Source organism: Chroicocephalus ridibundus, chromosome 3, assembly GCF_963924245.1.
Source record: "Chroicocephalus ridibundus chromosome 3, bChrRid1.1, whole genome shotgun sequence".
Taxonomy (NCBI): domain Eukaryota; kingdom Metazoa; phylum Chordata; class Aves; order Charadriiformes; family Laridae; genus Chroicocephalus; species Chroicocephalus ridibundus.
The window spans coordinates 71,419,042-71,446,498 of NC_086286.1; the positions used below are offsets into that span (position 1 = coordinate 71,419,042).

The window sequence follows — 27,457 nt, forward strand, 5'->3', positions numbered from 1 at the left end:
TTAGCAACAGCCCAGCCACTTTCACTTTTGCTGCAATGCAGTGTGAGGAAATGTACTTACGCCACCTGGTTACGTTACCTGAGCTGGTCTGCCGGAATAGGCAGAACAACTCGGAATGTCAAGTCTAAGCCACAACATTCATAGAGTTTATAGCAGCAAGGCTGATAATGTCATGAAGGCATACTGGGGAAATGCAGGTTTAGATGTAAGTATTTGGACAAATCTTGATGCCCGTGTGATAGCTATGACAGCAGAGCCACTCCTAAGAACATTTGCCTTAGCATCAGGAAGCATGATATCAATTTTATACTCTGTGGGATGCCTATAAACTTGTCTCCCAGCAAAAAAGATCGAGGAAGCTTTTCTTGGTGTGTTTAAAGGATATCTGCTGCCTCCCAGACTCCAAGGATTCAGCTACTTCCACGTGCAGAGTGACTAGTACACGTGCCATAATGACTGCCATTAGTGACAGGAGACGGCAACATAACGCTGAGCGTAACTGAAAAAGGGGAAAAGCTCAGCGGTTGAGATTACCAACACTGGCACGAGATAAGTGATCATGGACCTTCTGTAGCTACCAAAATCAAGCATCAAAACTAAGGAGACTCTCTGCTGAGCCTAAGCTACCATGCAGCTCCCACTCTTCTCCCTTTTTCTGCTAGACTATGTGATCACATGGGACATGACCCTTAGGGCAAGTTTCTCACTTGCCTTTTCTTCCCCTCTAAAGCCCAGTCTAACCACCCTAGAGGACATCACCTACAGGTCCTCTTCAGCAATTACAGTCTGCTTCTGGACACTGTCAGATTGGACAAAGAAGGAGTCGCAGTACACTCACTTGTCCGTCTAGAAGACAGCTCTTGCAGGATATGCCTTCTGGTATATTCATATAACATCTGCACAAGTCCAGAAAGGGCATGGTGAAATATTAGGTGGAGTAGGAGTCCTTGCTGTTGACAATCTAGTATATACAGACGCTCAACAAAATCCTAATAGCACTACTCCTAAGATGGAGTGCCATCTAAAACTGACTCATAGCAAAATAAAAATTGGTATTGTGTGAGTTACTTTGATCAGACCTTGGGAAAAAATATCTTTGGACCTGTTCAAACAAAGTAAAAATGATAAAGCATTTTCAACTCTCCAGCTTCCGGGTGGAAAAATCAGAATCCATAATAAGCCTGCTGGTTTACCTAGCATAGATTAGTACAGATCCCTGCTACGAAGCCCAAAATAAAAAGCAAAAAGCAGATTTTATTGGGAAAATTTGATGAGAACTTTGAGAACACAGGGGCTGTATCATTTTTAAACCACAATAAATGACAACAATAAATGGCAGCAACAAAGTCACTGGATGAGTTCCAGGGTATGTTCCTAGAAATTCAGGTCACAGCACTGAAAAGGTAGATATGCTGTAAATAGTGGACGAAGCAGTATTTTGCAGGAGACACTTTGGGGGCATAAGGATTGAGAGTGTAGAACTATCACAGGAAAATTATACTCAAATAGAAAAGAATTTACCACCGTCACTGGATGTCAGTACATACTGTGCAGTATAGCTGAAATAGATCACAAACCTCTAGGGGATATTCTTGACAAATCTTAAGCTTCTGCACCATCTAGACTTCGCACATGATCATAAACCTACAAAGGCATGACTTCAAAGAGAAATACAAGCCCAGAAGAGAAATTCCTGCAGCAACATGTACTAGTGTCTGCAAAAAAGGAGCAGAAATTCTGAGGAAAAATAGAGAGCATCAATGTGATGAATTTTTTAAAAGAATAGGTCAGGATGGCTTGCCCAAAACCAAGTTCTCCTGGCCTATCAGGACTTCTGGAGTGTGAAAAAATCAAAGTTAACTGGAAAATGAAAGGAAAGAAAGCAGCGACACTGAAGAAAACTCCTTCCAGGCATCTGAAAAGATTTATGAATCTGACAACGATGTTATGGGAAGTCTGAGGATCAAACATACTTCATCGGTCCCAAATGTGTGTGAAAGACTACACATGGTTAGGACATGCTGATGTTTTGTATCTTTTTCTTTCATATGGCTATAAAAAGTGTATGGCAACATTTGAAACATTTGAATAAGCTAATCTGCATTAATGAATTAATAGATACTTCCAGTATGGAAATGACTAAACAGATGATGTACTTTAGAGAGCCCAGGAGCAATGGATAACCGATCTAGACGATACCCTTAACCTGACGCTCGATTATAATTACAAAAATATTTTTGAAGTAGCTCCAATAGGCAATGCATCGCTGATCTCTGGACTGGGCGGAACAAAGGCGACGTTCACTGGCTAAAGCAGCAGTAGCGACCCCGCTTCACGCAGCGAGCCACAGGGCACCTCTGAAAAATTTCAAAGCACTGGCGTTTCGTTTACGCGCAGGCACACACAGAGGAGCAGAGGCAGAGGCAGATGCAGCCACCGCCACTGCCCGTTGTCGCATGGGCTGGCTGAAGTGCACACAAATCAGCAAGCGGACTCCGATACTGTTCGAGGTGCTCAAGAGTGCTACTTCTTTGTTTATTAAGCTGCTAAAATGCACCTCGGGAGTCAAACATTTGACCTTCTCAGGCTCTGGCAAGCAGAAAGCGCAAAGCTGTAAACCCCGGTGAAAAGAGTGTCTTTCCCGTTCCAAAACCTCATGGCAGGGTGAAATAAAACAGCTGAGTGAACAGAAAGGGAAAAAAAGTAGAAATACTATTAAAGATAAAAATGCCAGTGTACAAAATCCCTTCCAAAACCATATTATAAGGACCAGAGCCGCTCCAGTGAGATAACTGATCACCCTGGGTTGGGTGTTAGTGAGCCAAAGAAGGGGTTCCTCTTTGGGTGAAATCACAGATGTTTAGGGGCTGCTTGCATCAGTATGAGCACAGCAGGTGGTGACCACACAAGCTCTGGGACAAGCGGAAGGTGATTCCCAGCAAGCCACCTACCTCTGGGAGAAAACGGGCAACACAGCTCACAGCCTACACACTCCATGGCTGACCTAGCGGCCATACGTATGAATACACAGAACAGGCTTTGATACATTTGTGGGAGAAAATCCCAACTTAAAAGTCAGAGGGACTACATCAGCATCTGCTGAGGCGCCTCCCCTCTGTGGCTTAACCATACTAATTCCTAGCATCCTAACCCTGGTTCAGACCTTGTGGTTTCTTTGAGCTTCATCTTCCCTACGAAAGCATGCACACAGAGCTTTTGCTCAGAGACCCCAAAGATGCATATATTTACATGAGATATTTACTCTACACAGCAAGCTTCCTAAGTGTCCCATTGCCTGGACTTGCATTACTGTCCTGGGTTGTCTCTTCTAATGCTGGGGAAAACTCCACTTTTGTAAGACTCTAGTGTCTGAATTTGTGAAAATATTTACTTTATCACCAGCTAGGCTATGTGGGATTCAAGGTCTCAGTGTTTTCAAGCCTTGCCATGTGCAGGGATGAGGAGGAGTGAGGCCTGGGCATTTGACCCAGGCTGGCCAACAGGATTATTTCATACCGTGAACATCATATTCTATACAAATTGGAAAGTTTGCTGCGTAGTTTCTCTCTCCCTTGATGGCGGTGGTCCAGAGAACTTCTTGCCCTGGTGCTGGACCCGTGAGCCCTTCCCTTCCGCCTGAAGCCGTTGTGCTCACAGTGTCCAACATTTGCTGTCCACAGCTGGGAGTGCACAGCTTCCTGCTGATAGAATTGGCTGGGTATAATTCTTGTATATCTTACATTAGTATCGGGATTAATACTGGTTCTTTAGTATTATTGTTAATTATTTAGTCTTATCCTATTAAATCTATTTATATTTCAACCCTTGTGTTTCCTCGCTTTCCCCGATTCCCCTTTCTGGGTGGGGCGGTGTCATCAGGTGATAGAATAATTGTCTAAATGACAATAAATTGTTATGGGTTTTCTCAAACCATAACAGCTACCCATGGAAGGAGTGAACTTCACTGTCACATCAACTGAAATGGAAGCTGTGTCCACCTGCATCTGGGTAAGCAAACTCATGGTTTGGTCTTGTAAAAGCTGACCGGGCTCTCTCTTGGTATGAAATATACACATCTGGTTCATGACCTGCTCTAAAGCTCCTTCATTCTTTGTGGATCTTCCTGTGCCATGCACATATCTCCTTTCTAACACTTGCCTGCCTTGTTTAGCTGTTGATGACCTTCTGATACCCTTCTACAGAAAGAAGTGGAATAGCACCATCCACCTCCTCAGAGTGTCTAGGAGAATTCAACCTACACAGGAGCTCAAGATCTAGGAACTCGCTGTGATAAGGTCCTCCAAATCTTCCAGGCAGGATTTGGGGTACTATCTATTGCAAACACCTTACTGCCTTAGAGCTTGAATTGTTTCCTATCACCATTTGTGCATTCAAGGCAGGTACTGAGCTGTGTTCCGATTTAAATCTTCTGCAAGCAGTGATTCTGGCACAGCACATTTTACAATTTTGTATGCTTACACTTATGTAACAGAGAAGTATATAGACCCTGAATTTGTAAGAAGGGTCTTATATGAAAAGCTGTGCTCACTGGCTGCCAAGGATGCCTGCTGCTGCTGAGAGGGAAGACACGTTTCCTTGAATTACGGAACGGAACGGCTGAGGTGAGAAGGCATCATTGGAGATGGGCTAGTCCAACCCCCAGCTGAGCAGGGACACGGAGAACAGGTCGCCAGGGCTGTTTCTCATTGAGTTTCTGAAGTTCCTTTGCACATTAGAGGTTTACCTTGTCACAGACAGCATTTCATTAATGAGAAACTTCAGAGCTGGTATCACAATTTTCTATTAAGTACGAAAATTACAAGTGATGGCGTGAAGGAAGGGGTGTATTTCCTGTCCAAATGTTGCTTTGCAAATAAGATACAGCAGCAGATTTTTTACATCAGCTTAGGGTCTTGTTTGGAAAGACAATACCCAAGAGAGGTGATCTGTCTAAGGAATTAGGCCCTAATTCTGACGAGTGTGAAACTGTCATGTCAGCTTTGCCAGCTGAGCAAATCGGACAACATAGCCCAAGACTCAGACAGCGCATGACGCAGTTTTAAGGTGTGCTGTCGTTTCATTTCTTTCAGCTCACTTCCAAAGCCAATAAATAGTTCCCTGATGTTACTCCAGCTCTTCTAGAGTGAATATCTCTCCTTTAAAATTATGTTTTCTTCCATTTCAGGAACTATTTCAGGCTGCCCAGATAAATATTAAACATTTTACTCTTCATGTTGGGAAAAGTGCCTGGAAGGTGCCGATTGTACCCCGGGCACTTCTCTACTAACCAACAAGAACTGGTAACATGGGCTGCCAAGCTGGTGGCTAGAAATATCCCTTGCTACCAGCCAAAGGCAGGGAGCAGGCGGCAGAGAGATGCAGAGAAGCCCTGAGACCTGAGTGTCGTCCTGGCTCTGGCACATAACATTACTCCTGGCTGACAGCATGACTCACTGGGGTGACTCAGACCTGCAAAACCATCACGGATGTGTAAAGGAACACTTTGTCAGTGAGCAAATTCCTCAGCGACAAGTTTCCCGAGTGCCCCAAACTCCCAGCTTCAGCACCGAGACTCTCTAAATCCCCGCGTAATACGTGCCACCGCAGTTCATCTGCAGCAGCGCGAGGGGCTGGCGTCTGCAGATCTCATGTTTATGGCAGAGTGTGACAGAACACGGTTGGATTGCAGTAATTCATGATGTTTCTGTAACACCACTTCAAGACAGGCATAGGGAGCGACCCCTAAATAATGTTTCTTGGTTGCTATCAGCGTGTGCCAAGCCTGAGTTGCTGATAACAGACTGGTTTTTACGTCTTTATTAATTTGAGAGACTGTAACATTTATTTCAGGCTGGTCTGATGCTAGATCACTGCTCCCACGAGCCAGTGCAGTAGGAAGGACAGTGACACTGTCAGCTGTCACAGCCAGCAGGGTTTGGAAGAAGACCTTTGTTCTGAGCCTGTCTTTACATGGATTGATAATTTGTTCCTATGTAACGCCATTGGTTTCCATTCTTTTCAGTGCAGTTAATACTAAAGCCTAGGTGGAAGTTAGGGTGAAGTCAGGCTCTTCAAGATGAGAAAATAAGAGAAGAGACTCTTGACTTTTAATCCAGACAGTTATTAAGTGACCTGGTACCTGATATTAAATGGTACCTGCTACTCGGCGGAAGGAAATATTATACATGCAGTTGGAGGCTTCTGAAGTTATTTTTTGAAAATCTGATTATACAAAGGTTGGCACATCTTCTTTGAGAAAGAAAAAAAATCCTTTTGTTTTGAAAGCAGTTTAAGCTCACAATCTTCTGTTTTAACTGCCCATACCATACTATGGCTCCTGTAAATACTACCTGATACCTTGAAATCATCTTCTCCAGGACACCATGCTCAAGTGCACGTGGCATGCCCGTAGCTTATGTCCCGTTGCCAAGCCTGTGAGTAATCTATGCCTTCTCACAATTTTTCTCTCTTTAACAGAAAGTGTCAGCAGCAAACCCCACACGTGCCGGTGGCATTTCTGTAGATAGCTGCACACAAAAGCCAAAGCCTGACGGTTACCATGGGATTCTCTCATTAAGCTTTTACCGAATATACTGCATTCTTCCCTGTCTGCTAATCTTTGCTACTCTTCCCCCCGGCTCCCCCTAATTCTCTTGCCCTCTGCGCGGGAACATGAACCGCATCAAACCCCAGTGAGGGTACGGGAGCTGCTGTGCTCCGGCACCCGGCAGCAAGGTTCCATGGTCGTGTTCGGCTTGAGAAATCCCACCTTTCAAACCCTCACCAAATCGGCATTGCTGGGTATTTTGGAAAAATAAAATAAATCAGCTACTGCACCTGTTGTTATTTATGAATAACAGTCAAAAGCTTTGAAGAAGGAGGGGCCTTAATCTGCCCTCCTGCTGAGTGTTGGACTGGGTTCTTGTTTTCATGAAGGGAGCTCCCTTCGTGCTCCTTTAGCAAGTGCAGGAACCTTCAGAGGGGTGTGTTTTACTCTCTCACTGCCCTGAATGCACATTTATACTTCCAGAGAGGTATGAGAGAGTCCCAGTAATAAAGATTTCACGTGAAGCTGTCCTTTCTGGTTTACATGCATGTCCTGTGTGCCCAGGCTTACAGGAACGGTCCCTGGGGAAGACTTGGCTCTGCAGAAACATCAGCTGTACCCAGGTGTCTCAGAAGACAGATTTCTGTCCTTTTGGATCCTACAAAGAACACGATATAACCGGCTATACCGAACCCCCTAGGGAGGACAGCGCGACGCTTTAATGCACACCCTGTTTTACTTAAGAGAGCTGGACTAGGAAGGGTTTTTTTTCCCACTTAGCTTCTCAGGTAAAGGAGCTCAAGTGACAGATTTTTTCCCTCTGTTGCCCAAATCACCAGTATGCTCCAGATACCTCAAAAAAAAAAAATCATCAGCTATCGCACTGCTCGCCTGCTATGGATGTGCCCCTTTCGAGACAGCTGCTAGCCTGCATCAGGCCGCCCGCGCTGGCTCCAGGTGCTTCGTGGGCTGTGGCCCAAAGCAGTGGCTGCTGTAAGCCCGCAATAGGTTTTAGAAAGCCAGGAAGGGAATTATAGGGACTTGCTGCTGGCACATTCCTGTTAATGTGTTTGCTCACTTTCTTCAGGATCTTGTGAGAATTACCAGTGAATTCGGATAACTGACAGGATCTTAGTTATAATTAGTAGCAGCTTCCCTTCTGACACACGGGAAGGGCTAACAACATTTTTCTTAAGGCAGTGTTGTTATGCCATCCTCCAGAGAGGTACTTTTAAAAAAACGCATTTTTCTGGCAAAAAGCCTCTCCCACTTGTTTAGGACAGATGGGAGAGGAAGGGATTCTGAAGTGATGGAGTGAGAGGGTAACAAAGTATTGTACAAACTCTCGCAGTGCGTGGGCTGCTGCAGATCAGCTATTTTTGTTGTTACTGACATGCATCTGTTACATCGTGAGCTCAAAAAAAAAAGTCACCAGTGGCAAAATAAAAATATCAGCGCAGATGTGGATGAAGTTTCTGCTTCTCTCTCCATACAAACTGTTAAAAATCTCAGGGAAATTACAGAGTCTAATATGTGTAGAGCCCTGAAACTCAAGGGCTGAATCAGATTATTGCATTTATTTAGGCTGACGAGCGAAGTGCACCTGTCCGCAGGGTCTAATCACAGAACACTGATTTTCAAAGGTCCTTCTGTTCCATTTCAGAGGAATTGGAAAATGAAAATAAACATTACTGGGGCTTTCAAAAAGGCCTAAGAAGCTAAATACCCAAGAAGAGTTTAAGATCTGCTGACTTTCAGTGAAACTGGGAGTCTGGTTTGAGGTTAACTCTCCTCATGGACACCAGAGAAATAAGGTACCTGAAGGGGCGACTTGGGCTGCTGAATCCAGTTCTTTACAACTGCAAACAGCCCCATCATGTTTGAGAAGGCTCAGCCTGAGGGACCCTTCCCCCATCTGTATTTCCCCCTAAACTCCTGTAGTTTTACATGACAACTGGTCCTTCTAGGAATTCATCTGATCTCTCTCTCCAGGTTCTGTTACGGACAATACAGATGAAAAGCAAAATGCAGAAAAGGAATAATTCAGGGACAAAAACTGAATGATGAACTTCCATTTCACAACTGGGACTGGGAGACGATCTGGAGGAGTCACCAGTCAACCCAGTTAAACAGAATTTAACAACCTGAGTTAAACAGAGCTTCTGGCCATAATTTTGATGGCTTCCAAGACTGAGGAGTTTTTTTCAGTGTAGATGGTTTGTAGGTCTGAGTCCGGGGATGGCTTTTGGGATTGATCCTGATGGTTAACACGACTGTCATCTAGTCTTGTATAACACTTTCATGTCATTTTTTTTCCTGATATTTCCTTTGATTTTTCTAAATGTAAAATGTACTTCTAAACATAAACTGTTCCCCACTGAAATGGGGAATTATAAAATAATAAATAAGTAAAGCAAATAAGTACATCAATAAGCAGTAATAAAAATAATGACACTAAATAATTTTGCACGTGACTCAAGATGTCTTCACAGCCATAAAAAAGGTTTGAATATGTTCAAGTTCAAACAGCGACATAGCTTTTTTTCACCTAGAGTTTATTTTTCATAAGTGCATCTGAGCTATACCTTTTCTAATGCAAAAGTTTTGGAGTGTTGTCCCTGCTTGCCAAAACTCCGTCGTCTAATTTTACTAACTATTTAGCAACTGCAAAGTCTCTGAGGAGTGAAGCAAGGCAGGTCTTTGTCACCTCAAATATAAAAGCTGTAGCCAGACAAAAGTCTGACTGCTTCTCCTACAAGAAAGGCACGATCCAAGTTAAAACAGAGACCTGGGAAGAGATTCTGGCAGACCCAGACTTGCTTTTCCTGATGGTATCAGGAGGATGTGGCCTCTTGGATGATCCCGTGGTCACCTCTGAGAACTGCTGATGGGTGTTTGGGGCTCTGGCAGGAGCAGGGAGGTAGATCTGGCTGCCCCTGCTTGAAGGGCTTCTCTGCTCCACGTGTGCCTAGAGCTGGCCCTGCTCAGGTGGCACAACAGCACTGACACACTGGATGCTTTGTCACTCAGGACGTAGAGAACCTGCTTAATTTTAATTGGCGCTCACCAATTTAGTTACCCAACGTGCCCATGAGAACTGAGACTGTCATGGGGCAACAGTCTCAAGAGTCCAGGCATGAGACAGAGAAGCTGAAGGGAACAGGCCTGAAGAAGCGCTGCTGTTTTCTCATGTATTTCCTTTCATGGAGCAGAATATGAGGTTGTACACATCAATGACTGTCAGGGTGAGGGTCTCACTTGGACAGAGTTTTGTCAGGAACTTCATTTCAGGCTGTGAATTAACGAATGAGAGCCATTTTTGCACAAGAGAGTCTCCAGGCTGAGTGATGCTTTTGGCAAAAGTATTGGATTTCCAGAAGCACTAGATATTATTAGCACATCTTTTGAGGTTGTGCTTTATCTGTTATAAGGATTAGTTTGGTCAATGGAAAACTTATCAAGTCTGAAGAGCTCTGTGCAATTGAGCAAGAAGCCAGAAGGATGTGAAATATATAGACTGAGAATTTTAGGTTACAACTAATATTTAACATTTATTTTTAAAGGGAAAAGAAGTCATGTAGCAAATTCCCACTATCACATTGGCCAAATAACTATGGAAATGTTTTTTGATTCCTCCTTAATACTCATGTTTTGCAGAAAGTCTCACAGGGTGCTAATCCCCTGGAGTTATATTCATTCACATGAAATGAAATACACGGAAGAGTGGGAACGCTAGAAAGATTTTACTGGCACAAATGTGGCAACGAGCAAGTTATGTAGGTCAGCACAAATGAGCATAGATAAAATTTTTATATCATCACACCGTGCATTTTGCAAATGCTGAGCATGAAAGTGGAACAAATCAGAACTTTTGTAGGGGCATTTAAAAATTATCAGGGGGAATTGCTGTGTGGTTTTGTTTTTCAAGGAAAGCAAATATTCAGGCATCTTAATTGCAAAGAGTGCAGTCCTGAATTCTCACTGAAATAAACAGCAAAATTCCTACTGACCTTAATGGAGCTGGGATTTTATCCAGGTAGCCAACTGCAGGAAACTCAAAGAAGGGAAAAATAATAACCCATACGTTTTAGAAACCAATGTTTTTCCTGAAAGCTTTTTTTTAATACATAAAATTCTTATTTTCACTACGAAGGTTAATTCTGAGACTCTCTTAGCCAAGCAAGCAAGATTTTTGCATCCCCTTGAGACGCTAGGAATATTTCCAATGGGAAACAAATACAGCTTAAATGAGAGGTGAATCACAGAATCAGAGCGGGGCTGAGGTTGGAAGGTGCCTCTGGTGATCATTTAGTCCAACCCCCCTGCTCAAGCAGGACCACCTACAGCAGGTTGCCCAGGACCATGTCCAGTCAGGGTTTGACTGTCTCCAAGGGTGAAGGCTCCGCAGCCTCTCTGGGTAACCTGTGTCACTGCTCAGTCACCCACACAATATTCAGAGGGAACCTGCTGTGTTTCTGTGTGTGCCCATTGCCTCTGGTCCTATTGCTGGATACCACTGAGAATTGTCAGCCACTCTTCCCCAGTCCTGTAGCGCTGCACGGGGTTGTTGTGACGCCAAGTGCAGGACCTGGTACTTGGCCTTGTTGAACGTCATACCACTGGCCTCAGCCCATCGATCCAGCCTGTCCAGCCAGATCCCTACCCTCAAGCAAACCAAAACTCCCGCCCAACTTGGTGTCGTCTGCAAACTTACTGAGGCTACACTCGATCACCTCATCCAGATCCTTGATAAACAGAACTTGCTCCAATACTGAGCCTTGGGTAACACCACTTGTGACTGGCCACCAACTGGATTTAACTCCATTCACCACAACTCTTTGGGCCTGGCCGGCTAGCCAGTTTTTTACCCAGTGAAGCTTATGCCCATCCAAGCCATGAGCAGCCAGTTTCTCCAGAGAATGCTGTTGGAAACGGTGTCAAAGGCTTTACTGAAGTCTACGTAGACAACATCCACAGCCTTTCCCTTGTCCACTAAGGGGGTCACCTTGTCATAGAAGGAGATCAGGTTAGTCAAGCCGGACCTGCCTTTCATAAATCCATGCTGACTGGGCCTGATCACCTGGTTGTCCTGTACGTGCCACATGATGGCACTCACGATGATCTGCTCCATAACCTTCCCCACCGTGGCGGTCAGACTGACAGGCCTGTAATTCCCTCGATCCTCCTTCCAGCCATTCTTGTAGATGGGTGTCATATTTGCTGATTTCCAGTCATCTGGGACCTCCCCAGTTAGCCAGGACTGCTGGTAAATGATGGAAAGTGGCTTGATGAGCACTTCCACCAGCTCCCTCAGTACCCTTGGGTGGATCCCATCCAGCCCCATAGACTTGTGTGTGTCTAAGTGGTGCAGCAGGTCTCTAACCACTTCCCCTTGGATTATGGGGGCTTCATTCTGCTCCCTGTCCCTGTCTTCCACCTCAGGGGGCTGGGTACCCTGAGAACAAGTGGTCTTACTATTAAAGACTATTAAAGACTGAGGCAAAAAGGTACCTCAGTGTTTTCCTCATACTTTGTCACTACATTGATAGATAGTGTGGAGTTTTCTAAATCCACTGGGGAAAGTTGTCACACAATGCAGGCTGCCACTGCTCTTTTGATTGGGACTGTGATCTTTTGCTTTTCCTGAGAAGTCATTCCTAGCCACCTAAAGTGGGGTCAGATTTTGGCCAGTGCTGAAAATGCCTGAAAATCACACCCACACTACATATGTATATGCAACGAATACGAGAAATGCTGTTTTTTTTTTTTTTTTTTATTTAGAGTTCACTGTTCCTGATATTTTAAAATAAAAATATTTATCCAAATGAGACTCAGCACTTTCAAAGCATGGTTTCCTTTCTGTTTCAGTTCTTCATCCTTCACAGACCTCTGTCGTGGCCAGCATCTGCCATTTCGCAATCTGTGATTTGTCTAATTTTGCCATTTCTGTATATTGACTTTGAAGAACATACTATGATAATATTAAAATAGAAAAGCTATCTAATCCTATGGAAAACATAGTGAAACTGCTGACACTTGTAAAACATTCTTGCATTGTTTTCCTGGATTTGAACTACAAAATATAAGGTCAAATCAAAGATGTGACAGTTATTTTAGTTAGCTTCAAGAGTGTTCAAAATGTTTTTCATAGTTAAGTTTCTGTCTAAGGTTTAAGCAGGTGACCACATGTTATGCTATACAAGACCTTACATCCCTGTCACGTTCAGCAGACAGTGAAAGCAAAGATTAAATGGAAAACAAGTCTTTATATTAATTATAGATGGCTAGTATTTCTCAGGACCTGAGGGAAATAAACAAAAGTTCTTGGCTACTGGAAGCTCAGAGTGTATTGCTTTAAATCAGTAGATGTGGACAATTTACATGCACAACATGCCACATATCGGCATAAAAATATTTGTCAAAAACTGATGAATGAAAGAAGAAGAATAATGAAGAAAAATGACACTACACATACCCTCCAGAGAGCAAAATAAACAATGTAAGTGTTTGGTAAATAAATCCCTGCAGAACTCTTAGAAATGACTTACTGATTAATTGAATCAATCCATCAACCTTTTGTGACGGCATCAATTTGCAGTCCCTTCAATGTTGTTCTTCTTCCATAGCTACTGCTTTTGATGCCTTTAAAATGCAGGATATGATATAATACATCTATATGGAGCTATCATAAATTAATTGGATACTCTAGTGAGATATAATTGGCTGATTCTTTTCCTCAACTCTCATATGTACATGCTTAAACTAATCATATCACCTTATAATTCTACTTCTACCTTCCCTTGCTTCCCCACCCTCCTCCTTTTCCTGAAGGTTTTTGACACCCACTTTTTGATTAATCAAAATTTAACAGCAGAGTGCTTTGAATCTATTGAGAGGAGGAATAGGAAAAGCTAAGTAGAAAAGGTGAAAGACTGTGTGTGTGGTTTTGTATCCCCACCATGAAATATACTCAGATAACAGGTATGTATGTGTGTGTGTGTGTGTGTGTATGATTGAGAGAAATAAGCCAACATTTAGCACAAATGCACATAGATGCATGAATACTGAGGATCCCATGTAAATTAATGCAATTGCACATACTCACGTGTTCTCCCAGGAACAAAAAGTTCACCTGCGTGCATAGGAACCAACGATCCAAATGTTTGCAAGAGAAAAAAAACAAACAAACTGAGACAAATTTGAAGAGACTGAAATGTGAATCTAATTCAGTCAACGTGTTCACAAACACATTTTCTTCGAATTTCCTTCTAGTTCACCTGTGCCTTTTGTAGCTCCAGATATTTATGACTCTCTTTGTACTCACTGAACTATAGCTTTAGCAAATGTAATTGCACATTTGAAAATGATTCCTACTAGGGCTCGCTGTACCTCCTGGCTTCTGTAGGACTGCCAACTTTTACCGTTCTGTTAAGCATCTCCCTATGTCTGGGGCCTTTGGAGGATATACGTAACCTTTGTGCTTCCTCTTCTTCCAGTTTTGCATATATCCACAGTGACACCATCCTTCATGACTGTCATCACCATCATTATCTGAACAGCTTGAAACAATGGATGTGACAGACCAGTATGTAATTTGGGGAAGGTAGTTGGGGTTATATTCACACAGAGGGGGAGAGGGAGAATGGGACAAGAAGTTGGTGACAGGGAGAAATAAATGAAATATGTATGAAATAGCATTATGTGCAGCCAAACAGAAGACTGTTGAAGAGCACAAGCTGAATATGAACATGCTCCTTCACATTTAGCCCCACATAACTTATTTCCCAGTAAGATGAAGGCAAGGACAGGGAAGTGACTAGGTAACAGATGGCGGCAAAGATCCTCTTCCACTCATGAATGCAGAAGCTTTTGTACAGGAGATTTAATTTTGAATCAGAGATGACCCCAAGCAATTTTTTAAATTCTTGTGTTTCACAGTGCTCCTATCAATCCAAAATAATAATCCCAAGGCATTTGGAAGCCTCAAGAGCTGTTTTCTACTCAACGGAGAGCAGGAAAGGTGGTGTTTTGGTAGGACCTGTTTAAAAAACTCTCTGGTGATCTCAGGATTTGGAAGATGCTTGTAAAAGACATTATCTGTCTTGGATTCTAAGAAATAAAGGAAGAGTGCGTTTTAAAAGAGCCTTCTTTTCTACATATGGAGAAAGATGTGCAACAAAGGTATGTATGATGCTACTTAAAACTCTACATTTGGTACAAAATCTTTTTTTCTATCCCGCTCAGTTAGGCAAAAGTCACAATTGCACAGGGGCTATCGCCCCTCATGGTGAAGCTCTGAAGAGAGGCACTTGTCAGGACACAAGACCAAACAGGCACGATTTCTCCAGTCCATGGCTGGGGATGAAGCATATTAGTGATTACAGGAAGGAAATGTCTTTTACTGGCTCTTTCTGTCTTGTGCCAATTCTATACATGGATGAATAACTGCAGTTCTAAAGGGCAGTTTCTTTTATGCATTATGATTACGTTTAATATTGCACATAGCTTGGAGCAGACTGATTAGCATAACAACAGCCTACATCTTTCTCCAGGCAGCAGTGGACACCGTGCTGTCTGCAGTATTTCTGTGCATCAGCTCTTCAATAAAACCTGTCTCACCTTTAGTGTCTGTCACCAATACACATACACCGTGAAGAAGCCAGAGTCAGATTAGCTAGAAAACAAACTCAAAAAGTCTATCTATTTTTTCTCAGCTATGTTTAAGAGACTCATCAGTAGAAAGCAAGGAAGCAATACCTACACAGACTATTCACAGGGCTTTCCGCTTTTGTGAGAAAAATCCTCATCCTCTGAGTAATTGTATTGAAAAAGAAAAGAGAGGACTGGAAATAAAAATATTACAAGCTGGAAGGACTGATGATGTATGGAGTTTTGTTTTGCTTGCTATCCGTGTGCTTAAATGGAGGGTGAGAGTGCAAGTGATCAAAATCTCCAGTCACTGAGTTAATAGCCACTCCTATTCGGAGACATCCAGAGATCGATACATACTGCACTCGCCTCTGTCAAAATGCCGTATGGCAGCTGAGTATTGCAACCAGTGCTTAAATTAAGCGAGTGGAACACAAACCATTTCTCCTTACCTGACTGAGAAGTATCACTCACACTACAATTATCGCATAAAAAAATGCCAATGACAATAATTAATGAACTGTCTTCCTAAGGACTAGTTTTAGGAGAACACGACTGAGTATCTGGAAATGTACACCAGCTATACCAAAATGACCTCAGGCAAGCTGTCAATATATGTGAGCTCAATGAAGACGTTGCCTAAGACAGGATTTCATCATTTCAGTGTAGGGAGAATGAACAGCATATAAAAGAATATTAATGCAGTGGAAATATCCATGTTACATAGCTCCCTCTTCACAAGGATTACTTTTGCAATACTTAACACTGTTGGCAACTGTAAACCTATCATAGGCTTAAAATTCCTGATGAGTGGGCAAAAATCCCCGTTTTCGAAGTGAAGAGTCTATTGCAGTCAGCCTCGTAAAAGAAACCTTTTAGTGTCAGTGATAATGAAAATACCTGCTACCTATGACAGAGTTAAAATGGTGTCATGACCTGGCAATTTCTATTCAGTGCTGTCACATCCATGCTCTGCACAGATCAGGACTGTCATCATGTAAATGTAATGGGATTCTTTATCCTGCATTGTTGCTCAGTTGGGAGCAGTAATTCTAAGTTTCCTGAAAGTTGTGAATAGCAGCAGGGGGGCATGAATAGCTTGGAAACCTATATTTTTTCCATTTATTTTTTTTAAATGCAAATTACACTAGTAAGTCAAAAAAATCACTTTTGTTAAAAATACATTCAGAATTAACAAATGCCAAAAAGAAAAGAAAAAAAAGACACATTTGGATTGTATCTCTTGCCTTCTGAATATTTAAGTTTATAACAAAAGCCCAGCCTAGAAAAATAACATTCTTTACTGGATTTTGAGGAGGATACAGCTGTACAAATCAAAAATGTCATCCAGATATTCTCACATTACTGTGCTCTAAACTGCTTCCAGAAGAGATCTGTTCACTAATCATTTAGTTTAGTAGTCAACAGTCCTAATTTCTTTTTAATGGTGGTGCTTTAACTGCAACTTAAGCAGGGTTATGAATACCAACTTCATATAGGTATGTATGTGTATATATATATATGTATACTGTGTGTATGTGAGTGTGTGTATATCTGCTCTATATGTAATATATGAATACACATGTATACTGTAATACTTAATAGTTAGATGTGCTTCCTATTTCCTAAGCACTTTACAAACATTAACAATTCAGGCCTCACAAAAACCCCGTGAGGCCCACATTATTCCCGTTTTATAGATGGGAAGACTAAGACACAGAGAACTTAAGGCCACAATTTTCTAAATTAAAATCAGGCCTAAAAGCTACATGTAGACACTTCATTAAATTGTCTGACTTCTAAAATTGCTAACTACCAGCAGCTGCTGTTCTGTAGGAAATCACTGAAACGTACGGAAAATTATCTTCTGAAAACTGGGTCGCTGCTTAGGTGCCTAAACTGGTTTCTTTTCATGTTAAAAACCCCCATTTCTATAGAAATATAATTTTGATTAACTGTTATACAGGGAAAACTAAAATACCCTGTTACAACCATTTCGTTCCAGTTAAGCCTCTACATTGTGTTTAATACTATACATCTGCTATACTTAATACTACCTAAAGAAGGAACTTTTGCAATTTTTTATGTTATGGGAAATTTCAGCCTGGCACTTGGAAGGTGCATGATTTCCCAGGGAGTGAAACGCGGCTCTACCCAGAACGAACTCAGAATTTGAGGTACCCAAGTCTGAAAATTTAAGTTTGAGATCCAAACCTGCAATGAATGCTTTATGGGATCAGGCCTAGGGCATGTGCCTAATTCCTGCAGGAAATCTAGTGGGGTCTGGGGCTGGAGCCCTCGGCCCCCTGCATCAGATGCTTCCTGGGTTATGCAGCCCCTGTCAATAGCTATTCCTGCGTATTTTATATACATAGACTTATACACACACACACATTCTTACATATATATATATATATATAAAAATCTCACTGAATAAATGCAAGTGAAGTTCCTGAACATGTCCCGTATCTTGTTTTCACTGGTGAATGCCTGTTCCTCTGTCATTGTCCAGAGTTGCTGCTTGTGACACTGTACATCCATGCAGAGACAGCAAAGGGCACTGGTTTGTACAGGGATGGATGAGTGGCGTGAGCGCACAGGCCGTGGGAGCTCGGGAGCCCTGCGTGCGTGAGGGTTCGGCCAGCAAGGAGAAGCGAGAGGCTCGGGGGCAACTCAAGCCTTTCCCAAGCACCGACCTTCCCCATTGCCCTCAAAAGCTACGTGGTCACCTCAGGTGTGGCAGGTGCGTGCGTTTGCCTATGCAAGGTCTGAGCAAAGAAACAATGACAATCCAAGTTTCTGAAAAGCCTGAGCAAAATATTGGTTTTTTTCCTAATGAAAGCCACCTAAGTGCTTGAAAATACAGATCAGATGTAGAACAAAACATATGTTCCTAGGAGTTCAGAGTATTTCATATACACATTGACCTACTAGCAAAATTCCCAAAGGCATCTTGTTGCCAACTACGTAACAGCACAGTTTTTTTTCAGCCACAATAATACAGGAAGATAAAATACACGTTCTAACACACAACAGATCCCCCAAATATACCACAAAAAGGTCTCCAATATTTCTTCAACTCAACTAGTCCCTCCCCGCCCACCCTAGCTGAAACCAAAAAATAAAATATATGGATCCCTTATGGCGCAATTAGAAAAAAAAAGCTCACTTACAGAGAATTTTCAGTTGAAATTAGATATAAAAGAGTAAACGTAGCTAGTACATATTCAGTTGGCCTTTGTTGATAGAAATCTGCAGATGTCTCTGTAGTTAGTAAAAGACATTTAGAGATAGCTATAAAAGCACCTACAGTGCGATAAATAAAAACAGCGGGATTAAGAAGCACTGTTTCTGCTGCTTATTTCCAGTAGATTCAATTATTAGTTTATGTTACCCCTTTCCCCACCCCAACCCCCAAAAGGTCTTTTTTCTTTTTTTTTTTTCTTTTTTTTCTTAACCATTATAAACTGTGTCTTGACCACTGTGGAGCCTCAAAAGTAAAGCACTTCTCAGACAGCTGGCAGTTTTCTACTTGGTCGCTCTGGAGCCATGGAGCAACAGAGCCTTATTCCCTGACATAAAAACAAAACAAAACCAAACAGAAGAAAACCACTGACTTAGAAATCGTTCAGAATTAACAGCAGCAAGTTGAGCCTAAAGGACGTTACTTCAGAAAGCTTGCACGGAGTTTCTCTGATGTGCAACGCAGTTGGGTTAAGGCAAGTATGAACTGTACAGCCTTCAGGGCAAACAACGCGCTGTCTGTTGACTTCTGCTGCAAGGTCATCCTGGTATTTTTAGTGTTGTCTTGACTAAGGAGACTCGACGCGGCCAGGAGTGCAGAGTGGGCTCCGAAAGCACCGAATGGGCTGGGTTCATGTCCTAATCCAGACGGGCCACACTGGGGGTGGCCTGGGTAGGGAAGAGCCAGAAGATGGCACCAATGCCTCTGCTCTGTCCCTCTGGTGCTGGGAGGCAGGATGTCCAAGGTGGGGGCCTGGGGCATCTCCCTTTAGTACCTGTTAGAAAGAGGGGCTGAAGTTTCCGTTGCTTTTTGTATCACTGTTCAATCAGCTTCTTTTTTTCTTTTTTTTTAGCACAAAAAATGGATTTTTTTTGCTCTTTGAAGAAGCAGGGGGCCATCCTGAAACAGTTTCTTTGACAGGTCCTCCAGCCCACGTTGAGTAGCCTCTTTGTTTACTTTGACCTAGAAGAAAGACAGAAAAAGAAAGATACTTATAATCCACCATATACCTATGCAATCCCAGCCCCGTTGATCTGGTGCCCTTTTGCAAGCAAGTGTAAGCCACCAACCAGTAATGGTTAAGGTACCCATGAGAGGAAGAAGACAGAAAGGCAAGGTGATTAATCAGGTGATCTCTCTCTGGAGAAGTCAGCACAGGTTTTCTAAACCTTTCTGGGCAGAAGCGATATTTAATTAGAAACTTAACTATATATCCACGTGTCAACTGGAAGATGACCTGAACTGTAATAATTCATCAGAAATATAGCTGTCTTTATAAAGGCAAGAAGTGAGGCAGTTATGCAGGACAGAAGGGCTGAATCTCAGGTGCCTGGGAAAGTCACCCGAGGCTCATTGGCAAAGGAGAGAGCATGTGTGAGTGCCACAGCCCTGTACACCTGAAGAGTCCTGTCCCAAACCCGTGTTTTGTAACTCCAGCTTTCAGCCTAAAACAGACAAGATGATGGTTGCTAGGCAAGGCTTAGCTGGCAGTTTGTTGAAATGGAATGTTGCCCATAATGTCTGAATCCCACAAACACGAATCTTAAGGAGACAATAGCACAGCAGGTTTATACTGCAGGAATTTGCGGAGTGTCGCGGTGGTTATAGTCTAGGTGCTGTTTCTTGTGTCTTGCTTATATTTCATTTATACTTCAAGTGAATGGTAGAGTAGGCAGTACCTTCAGCATAGAATCATAGAATCATAGAATGGTTTGGGTTAGAAGGGACCTTAAAGATCAGCTAGTTCCAACCCACATGTGCAATTTAGATGAACACCTACAGCCTTAGACTGTGAGACCATGATAGCAGGGCAAAGACATTAACCCCTCCTACACCTCTCTGTCCCTGAGTTATTGACTTGAAATCCCTCTCATGTTTGGTGAAAGGTAGGACCCCATCAGCCAGAAACTGTCGTTAAATGCCTTCTATTTGAAAGCAATGCCTACCAATTCTTGTCTTGGGTAGCAGAATGCACATAAGTGGACATATATATATACACACACATATATAAAGGGGTCTATGTGCATATAGGTGTGTGTGTTTCTATGCATATACAGTATATGTGTGTGTATATATTTCTTTAATGCAGATTCTCAGACTTCACAGAATATGAGGAAAGCAAGCTCCACTTCAGGGCTGAACTGCTTTTGAGCAATTTCTCCAGTGCATTAGGCATCAGCATCAGACACGCATGCGTTTTTTTTGCTTCACTTCTTCTTTTCTTGAGCAGCAAACAAGTTTACTGTGAAAAACATAAAGAAAAATCTCTCTCCCCTCCCTCCTTCCTTCTATTTTTAGAGCAGTGATCATGCAGTGCAGTCTTGTTCCACAACTATAACTGTATTTTCTCATGTGCAGCAGGATCAGTGCCATGGAGTGTTTAGTCACCTTCCTCGGTCACCTCCCAAGAGCAGAATTTTCTCTTGACAATTGATTTCCACCATCTTATTGTGTTCTTGTCCCATGGTCTGGAAATGAGCACCGGCATCTCCCGCACAGAATGCCAGGAAGCTGCTTTTTGGCACATCAGCTGTGGCCACACTGCAAGGAGGTACATGAGCACCGGTTCTGTCCCGTTCTGTTTAAAAAGCGTATTCGTTTTGAAGGGACTGTCTAGGCTTCTTGGCTTGTACAGCATAGAGCACGCTGTTGGCACTTAAATAATAAAAAAAAGCCGTTTATAACAGGTAGATAAACATCATGATAAGAATTCTCCCCCAAAACACCAGTGTTTTATATAAAACATAATTCCAAATGGAATATATTTTTCTCTTTAAAAAGGAAGCTGATTTAAATTAAACGTGAAATTGGGAGAGATGATAAGGAGAGTTATGATTGGAATTCAAAGCCTAAAACATAGAGAAAAGAAACAAAGTGAGACTGAATCTAATAATTCTAGACTATTTAAGGAAATGGTAACCAGAGATAGTCACCTCAATTTACTATCTACAGATAATGTTTTTCTTTTTAATAAATCTTTTTCTTCTTTTTAATAAATCAAGAGGTTTTTTTTACTTAAGTATCCTGGTCATTTATGGTAGTTTTGCATAACTGATGAAATTCCACACAAATATACTGTGTGTTTAAACTGAATTGGAATGTTTTCATAAGTAGAGCTTGATTGATATCACAAATAAAATGTAATAATCCTGTAGATAAAAAAGTCCTGCCACAATAGAAATGTAAACATGAAGAGCCTGAATAAATCAATATTTAATTGCACGTGTGAGTTTGTGTAGGTTTGGTATAATCCCCAAATTAACAAAATGAAGTGCTAACTTTAGCACACAGGAGGAAACTGGTTACAAAACAGTGTGTCCTAACAGATTGCAATTACTAAACACAGCATTCCTTCAGGATAATAATTAAACTGTGCATGTATAAAACAGTTAAAATTGATTTAAATCGCTTGGATGTAAATCTGTCTGGCTTGAATTGAAATAGAAGTTTGTGTTGATGGAATTCTGTCATTGCAACCCACTAAATCAATTCACATCAGCAAGCAGCACGTGGGGGATGACTGAGACCCACCACACAACTCTATATGTCTTTGAGAGTTGTACTATTTCTGTATATGAATTGATTTGGTAAATATAGGGGGGTTTCTCTGTGCTTATTACTGAAATACATGTTGAAATTTGCATTTCGACAGAACCTGTACAACCATTAGAAGCTGATCGTTTTGACAAGCTCTTCAAAGCCGAGGCCAAGTGTTCTTCTTCACTTTTGTAGCATGCCTAGGACACCTGTAGGTACTACCACACCACAGACAACACAAAGAGGTGTTATTGTGCCTTTGGATATAGTCAGTAACCAGATGATTTAAAGGCAACTATCTTCTATTTCTCCCATAAACCCAGAGCTCCACATGAGTTGCACCCAGTGCGAACCTCAATAGTAGAGGACGTAGAGTTGACAACAAGCTATCTTCAGGTTTTCTTGAACTTTTGCAGGAATTAGGCAGGCTTAATGTATCCCCCACTGCCTACGGATTCAAAGACATTTTGTAGCAATTGATAAAGTTGTGGAAATAGTGATACGAATACAGCTATATGGATATGTATGGGTATAGTTGTATCCTGGATGGATATGATTATACCTTGGGCAGTGGTGAGAGTATGGCACTCCATAAAGCAGAAGTCTAGTCTAGTCTATTCTAGTCTAGTCTAGTCTAGTCTAGTCTAGTCTAGTCTAGTCTACTCTAATTCTACCCTATCCTATCCTATCCTATCCTATCCTATCCTATCCTATCCTCTGCCTTTCTATGTTTAATGATTCTTAGTGTTTACTCATCCCCTAGAGATGCTGAGCATTGTAAAGTGCAGGTGACTTTGGCCAGAGACTAACGTAAAGTCCTGTATTATTCTTTTTTTCCTCCTTGAATACTATGGAGGCTATCACTGATGTTCTTTGGGGAACAAGATCCCTAGGGAACCAAACCCTTCCTCCCAACAAATAAAGCTTTAAAACACCAAGTATGGCCTGCTGTTATCATATCAGTATGTTTTGATTTTCAGTATGTAATATTGTTGTAAATAGTGCTACAAGCAGATCAAACCACGGCTTGATTAATTTGACATTCGAATTTGTCACTCCACTAGCTAATGGTCTGCCTACATTTACAGAGCAACTGCAGTGTGAATACATATGCATGTGCTCCTGGTGCGCCTCAGCTGTAAATAACCAAAAGGTATTACTAAATGCCGTAAAAGCCTCTCAAAGACAGACTGTAGCAATTCTAGAGAACCTTGTCAAATACTATACACTCAGAGAGAAACATGAAGTGTCTTTGTTTGACTGTGGCTGGGACATGGCGGTACTTTTGTGGGTTGATTGGACAAAACGTCAGCTCACTTACTGATTTCTGTCTCTCAGTTAAGACAGCGAAGTCACCTACACCCAAGTGAGCGTGCAGCATTGAAATAAGGCAGAACACAGTTTACATGAGTTAATCATATATCTCTTCATCTCAGCTACAAGCGCAAAAATATTGCCGCCTTTTTTTTTTTTTTCCACAGGCCTAGATTTCTTTCCAGTCAGTATGAAGATGCTCACTAAATGCAATCTGTTGTTCTGGAAGAAACACTGAGAGTATAAAGAGAATGGGATAATATCTCAGCTAGAGGGCCCCATATGTTGATGACAAGGTATGGTATACTGAGAAAGAAATAGGATTAGAATTGTTCTAAGTACCTACGAGCCACACATAATACTAGGCAGGAAATAACATTTTCTAAATGCGCAGCACTGTGCCAAAAGTGCAGGTGAAAAATCTTTACTTGAGCACAGACAGATGGGAAGCTGAAGTTAAGATGGCACTGGAGATATGCACTATTGTAATTTGAGATTATTAAAAAGCTCCTAGCAAAGCTCCCAAAGGGCCCAATCCTAAGCACTACCGCAGAACTGATTGTACCACTGATAAAGGAGTAAACGCTAGTTCCAAGCAAAAATCCACTAATCCATTAGCAGACTTGCTTCCACTAATCAGAAGAAATGAATTTACATTCAAAGGTGAATGGAAGTGTATGTTGGGATGAATATCGTTTGCCTGTATTTAGTTCTTTTCCTCAAAAGATGTGTTCAGAAGAGAAACAAAGGAAAAAAGTAAATGTTGCCCTTTTGTGAGCTGTTCTGTGCCGTGCTTTTACCGTGTAGGTGATGGCAAATAGTGATGGTGAATAACATTTCAAAAGGCTGCAGCAGCGAGGTAAGATTTATCTGGGCAGTCAGGACTGTTCTGAATTGCAGTTGGCATCAGTACAGGAAATATTTGGAGATGATTATTCCTGGACAGGTCTATGGCTGGGTGTTAGCTCTAGTGTGAATGTACTCCGGTTGTGTGTATCTGCTGAGATTTGATTACCCATTTAATCCCCAAATATATCAGGCTGCACTTCTAGGCAGTGGATGGAGTTGTCACTCACTGGTTAGGTAAAATACTGTGTTCTATTCAAACTGGTTTTAAAAGCCATATGCTGTTACATTTGTTTTGTGTTTTTCTTTTTTAATGTGGAGACTGGAAATGAGGTACAGAGGTGCCTCAGTGAACAGATGCGCGGGTGAGACAAATGCTAAATGCATCCACTAAATTAGCAAATTGCTGAACTTTTGATAAGTCTTAATAAAAACCACTTCTTTGCAACCAAGATTTGTCAGACCTGACTAGTTTTTACTACACCAAATTCTCATTGCCTCTGAGTGGAACCTGCTTGAATGAAAACGGGGGAAAATCAGATGAGAGCTGGGTGTTATTTAAACAACTGTGACATATTATATCCCTCCCTAAGAAATCATTATAATTCAGTAGAAGAGTAATGTTGGCACTTAAGTGTAGCTTGAATTTGGTCTATCAAAAAGGGCTTCTGCCTATTCTGAATTTCTGAGTCACGTCATGTTTCAGTTTAATGATCCTTTAATATCAGCCTGCCACTTTGCAGAATATCTCAGAAGTTAAGTACTTACATATACATGGGCTGTAGCTGTAAATGAGATGTCTTCTGTGGACCTTGATAGCCGTAAGAGTCAAATCCACCTATGAAATCAACTGAAAGGGGGAAAATTGCTTTCATTAGCAACATCTTTTCAGAAGTGATAGGCACTATCATTCAAGAACTACCCAGCACACAGATTATATTTGACGGGCCCCCAAATAATCTGTTAAAATTAGACCAGCCAATTGTGGAGATGCAGAAAAAGGGTAAAAAAAATTAAAGGCAGGCAAAGTCTCTTTTTTAATTTAAAAATCAAATTAATTTTAAAATCACAGAAAGACAATGAGGAATTTATAACAGCCATCTGTCTGTCAGAAATAGCCACACATCCCTCTTTTTCAAGTAGACCACCTCACTGGAGCACAAAAAAACACACTATTCAGATACTACGAATGCTGAAACCATTTACTTATCGGCATGAATGCATTGCGTCTGACTATGATTACTGTGCCTGGCTTGCTGTCATACTGTGGTTCAGAGATGTAGAGGAGAGAGAACATTGATCCGACTCTGTCTGAGAGACAGGAGTTTCTCTGATTCCCTGCTTTGACATTTGGGTTGAAATGCACGAACAGAGAGCTGGAACAATTTATCTGAGCTTCAGAGATGAGGCTTCACAGATCTAAGGAAAGCAGCATTTCTCTCAAGGCGCTGGAGGTCTGCAGGAAGGTTGTAGGGTGGGAGTTATTTATTAATTCGCACCACTGCCAGTTCCCGATGGTCTTCTCATGTTTATTTTAAACAATTTCCAGGGCAATTCAATCTCATCTGAGCCCGAGACCCCTATTTCTCTGCTATAACGCTTTCTTTACACAGGTAAAAGCACACCCTTTGCTTCCTTTGCACCAGGAGACCCAACTATTGGCTTTTGGGGGTTATTTGTGGGCAGCTCTCATCCCTGAAATATTGTTTCTTACATAGCAGATGTGAATTTGGCTTTATTTTGATAGAAAAGGGCCAAAGAGTTCAGGTATGGAAGTGCATTTTTCACAGGTCTGGGCACTGCTACTGACAGACGGGCTCTGTGTACATTAAAAGCAAAAAAAAAAGAAAAGAGAAAAGGCTCTTCGATAGAAGATAGCCTCTTGTCGATCTAAAATGCAGTAACATTCACATAAAATTCACAAAATGTAAATTCATAACCCTTGGTTTGAGAACTTTCACAGTGGTTGGGGTACTAAAACTTGCATTTATGAGGTTATTTTACACTAAGGTACCCCTCAACGTATGCCATGCTTATCAGTGCAGTCACATGCATTCCAGACATGTTACAAAATCAAATTCTTGTACCCCTCTGTCCACCGTTTACTTTGCAAGAAAAAAGACACCTAAACAGTAGACTGGACTGGTACAGTATGCCTCCATTGCAATCACGGACATATTGAACCTGTCATCCACCTTCTTCCCTGGCAAGAATGGTCCCTGCAGAAATAATTTAGCTGATTCTGTGCTCTGTGGCAGCATTACGTATACTCCTATCCCAGAATCATGTTTTACTAAATTAATCCCTGACATCTCTAGTGAAGGAGGTTCTATAGTCTCTCTGTGTTGCCTTTGCCTGTGCCTAACTTCCTAATGTCTAATTTAAATGTAATTTCCTGCAAATTACCTACTTTTCTACATTTTGGCCTTTTCTCCCTATGGATATGAAGACAAATGAGCCTTTTTTTTTCGTTCATAACGACTTTTAAGGATTTTCAAAAAGTATTTTCATGCTATCCATCATTTCCAGATTTAAGCATACCTAGCTCTTTCAAATTTTTCTCACAGCCCATGTTTTCCAAGCCTCTAAATCTCCAAGCCTGAAGATCCTTCTTCAGCCTGCTTATGTTTTTCTTACAGAGTGGGGCACAAATCAGGACTAACTGGAACAACTGCCATGTATGTCTTCTGTACATTACCTGGAATAATGTGGAGGGTGGTGGTGGATGGGTTTGGTGTTTTTTTCTTCTTTTTTCAACAACATCATACAAACGCTTAATAACCAGATCTTTATTTTTATGTTTTGTCACTAACTGTAGTCTAGCCAAGTAGTCCATATTTTATCTGAAGACACTTGATTGATTCTTCCCCACAGGAGTTTTTTTTACACTTGTCTGTATTGAATTTCATCTTCTTGATTTCAAGCCACTTCTCACGATCATTCTGACTTCTAATCCTGTCTTCACAAGTGCTCGTACCCCTCCCAGGCTGGTTTCCTCTGAAATTTTTACCATTGTTCTCTCCTCTATCATCCTTGCTGTTAACAAAAATAATGAAGAAAATGATTTCCCTAGCTAAGGTCCCAGTGGGATCCCATCTGAAATGTCATCCCAGCTGGTTGATAACTTAATTTCAAATAGAGTTTTAAACAATACTGCACACAACCTATGATGACTGCATCTGGACAGTGCTTCCCTGGACTGCTTACAAACCTTTCACAAGGTTAAAATCTTGCTAAAATCAAGATAAATGCCATTTGTTGCTTCCTACTTACTCACTGTCTGTAACCACCAGAATAACTTTATTACAATGTGATCATGT

General features: G+C 41.6%; 1 protein-coding gene across 2 annotated transcripts in view; it reads right to left on the reverse strand.

The window, feature by feature from the left end:
• Nucleotides 1-12,306: 12,306 nt before the first annotated feature.
• NKAIN2 (sodium/potassium transporting ATPase interacting 2) overlaps nucleotides 12,307-27,457 on the reverse strand; it is a 571,249-nt gene continuing 556,098 nt past the window's right edge. The window contains exons 6-7 of one of the 2 annotated variants that reach the window (XM_063329688.1): nucleotides 24,906-24,987; nucleotides 12,307-19,403 (exon numbers count right to left, since the gene is read on the reverse strand). In XM_063329688.1, the coding sequence (XP_063185758.1) occupies nucleotides 19,394-19,403; nucleotides 24,906-24,987 (92 nt within the window). In that variant the 3' untranslated portion in view covers nucleotides 12,307-19,393. The remainder of the gene's footprint in view (nucleotides 19,404-24,905; nucleotides 24,988-27,457) is intronic. The other variant, XM_063329685.1, reaches the window with a different exon arrangement.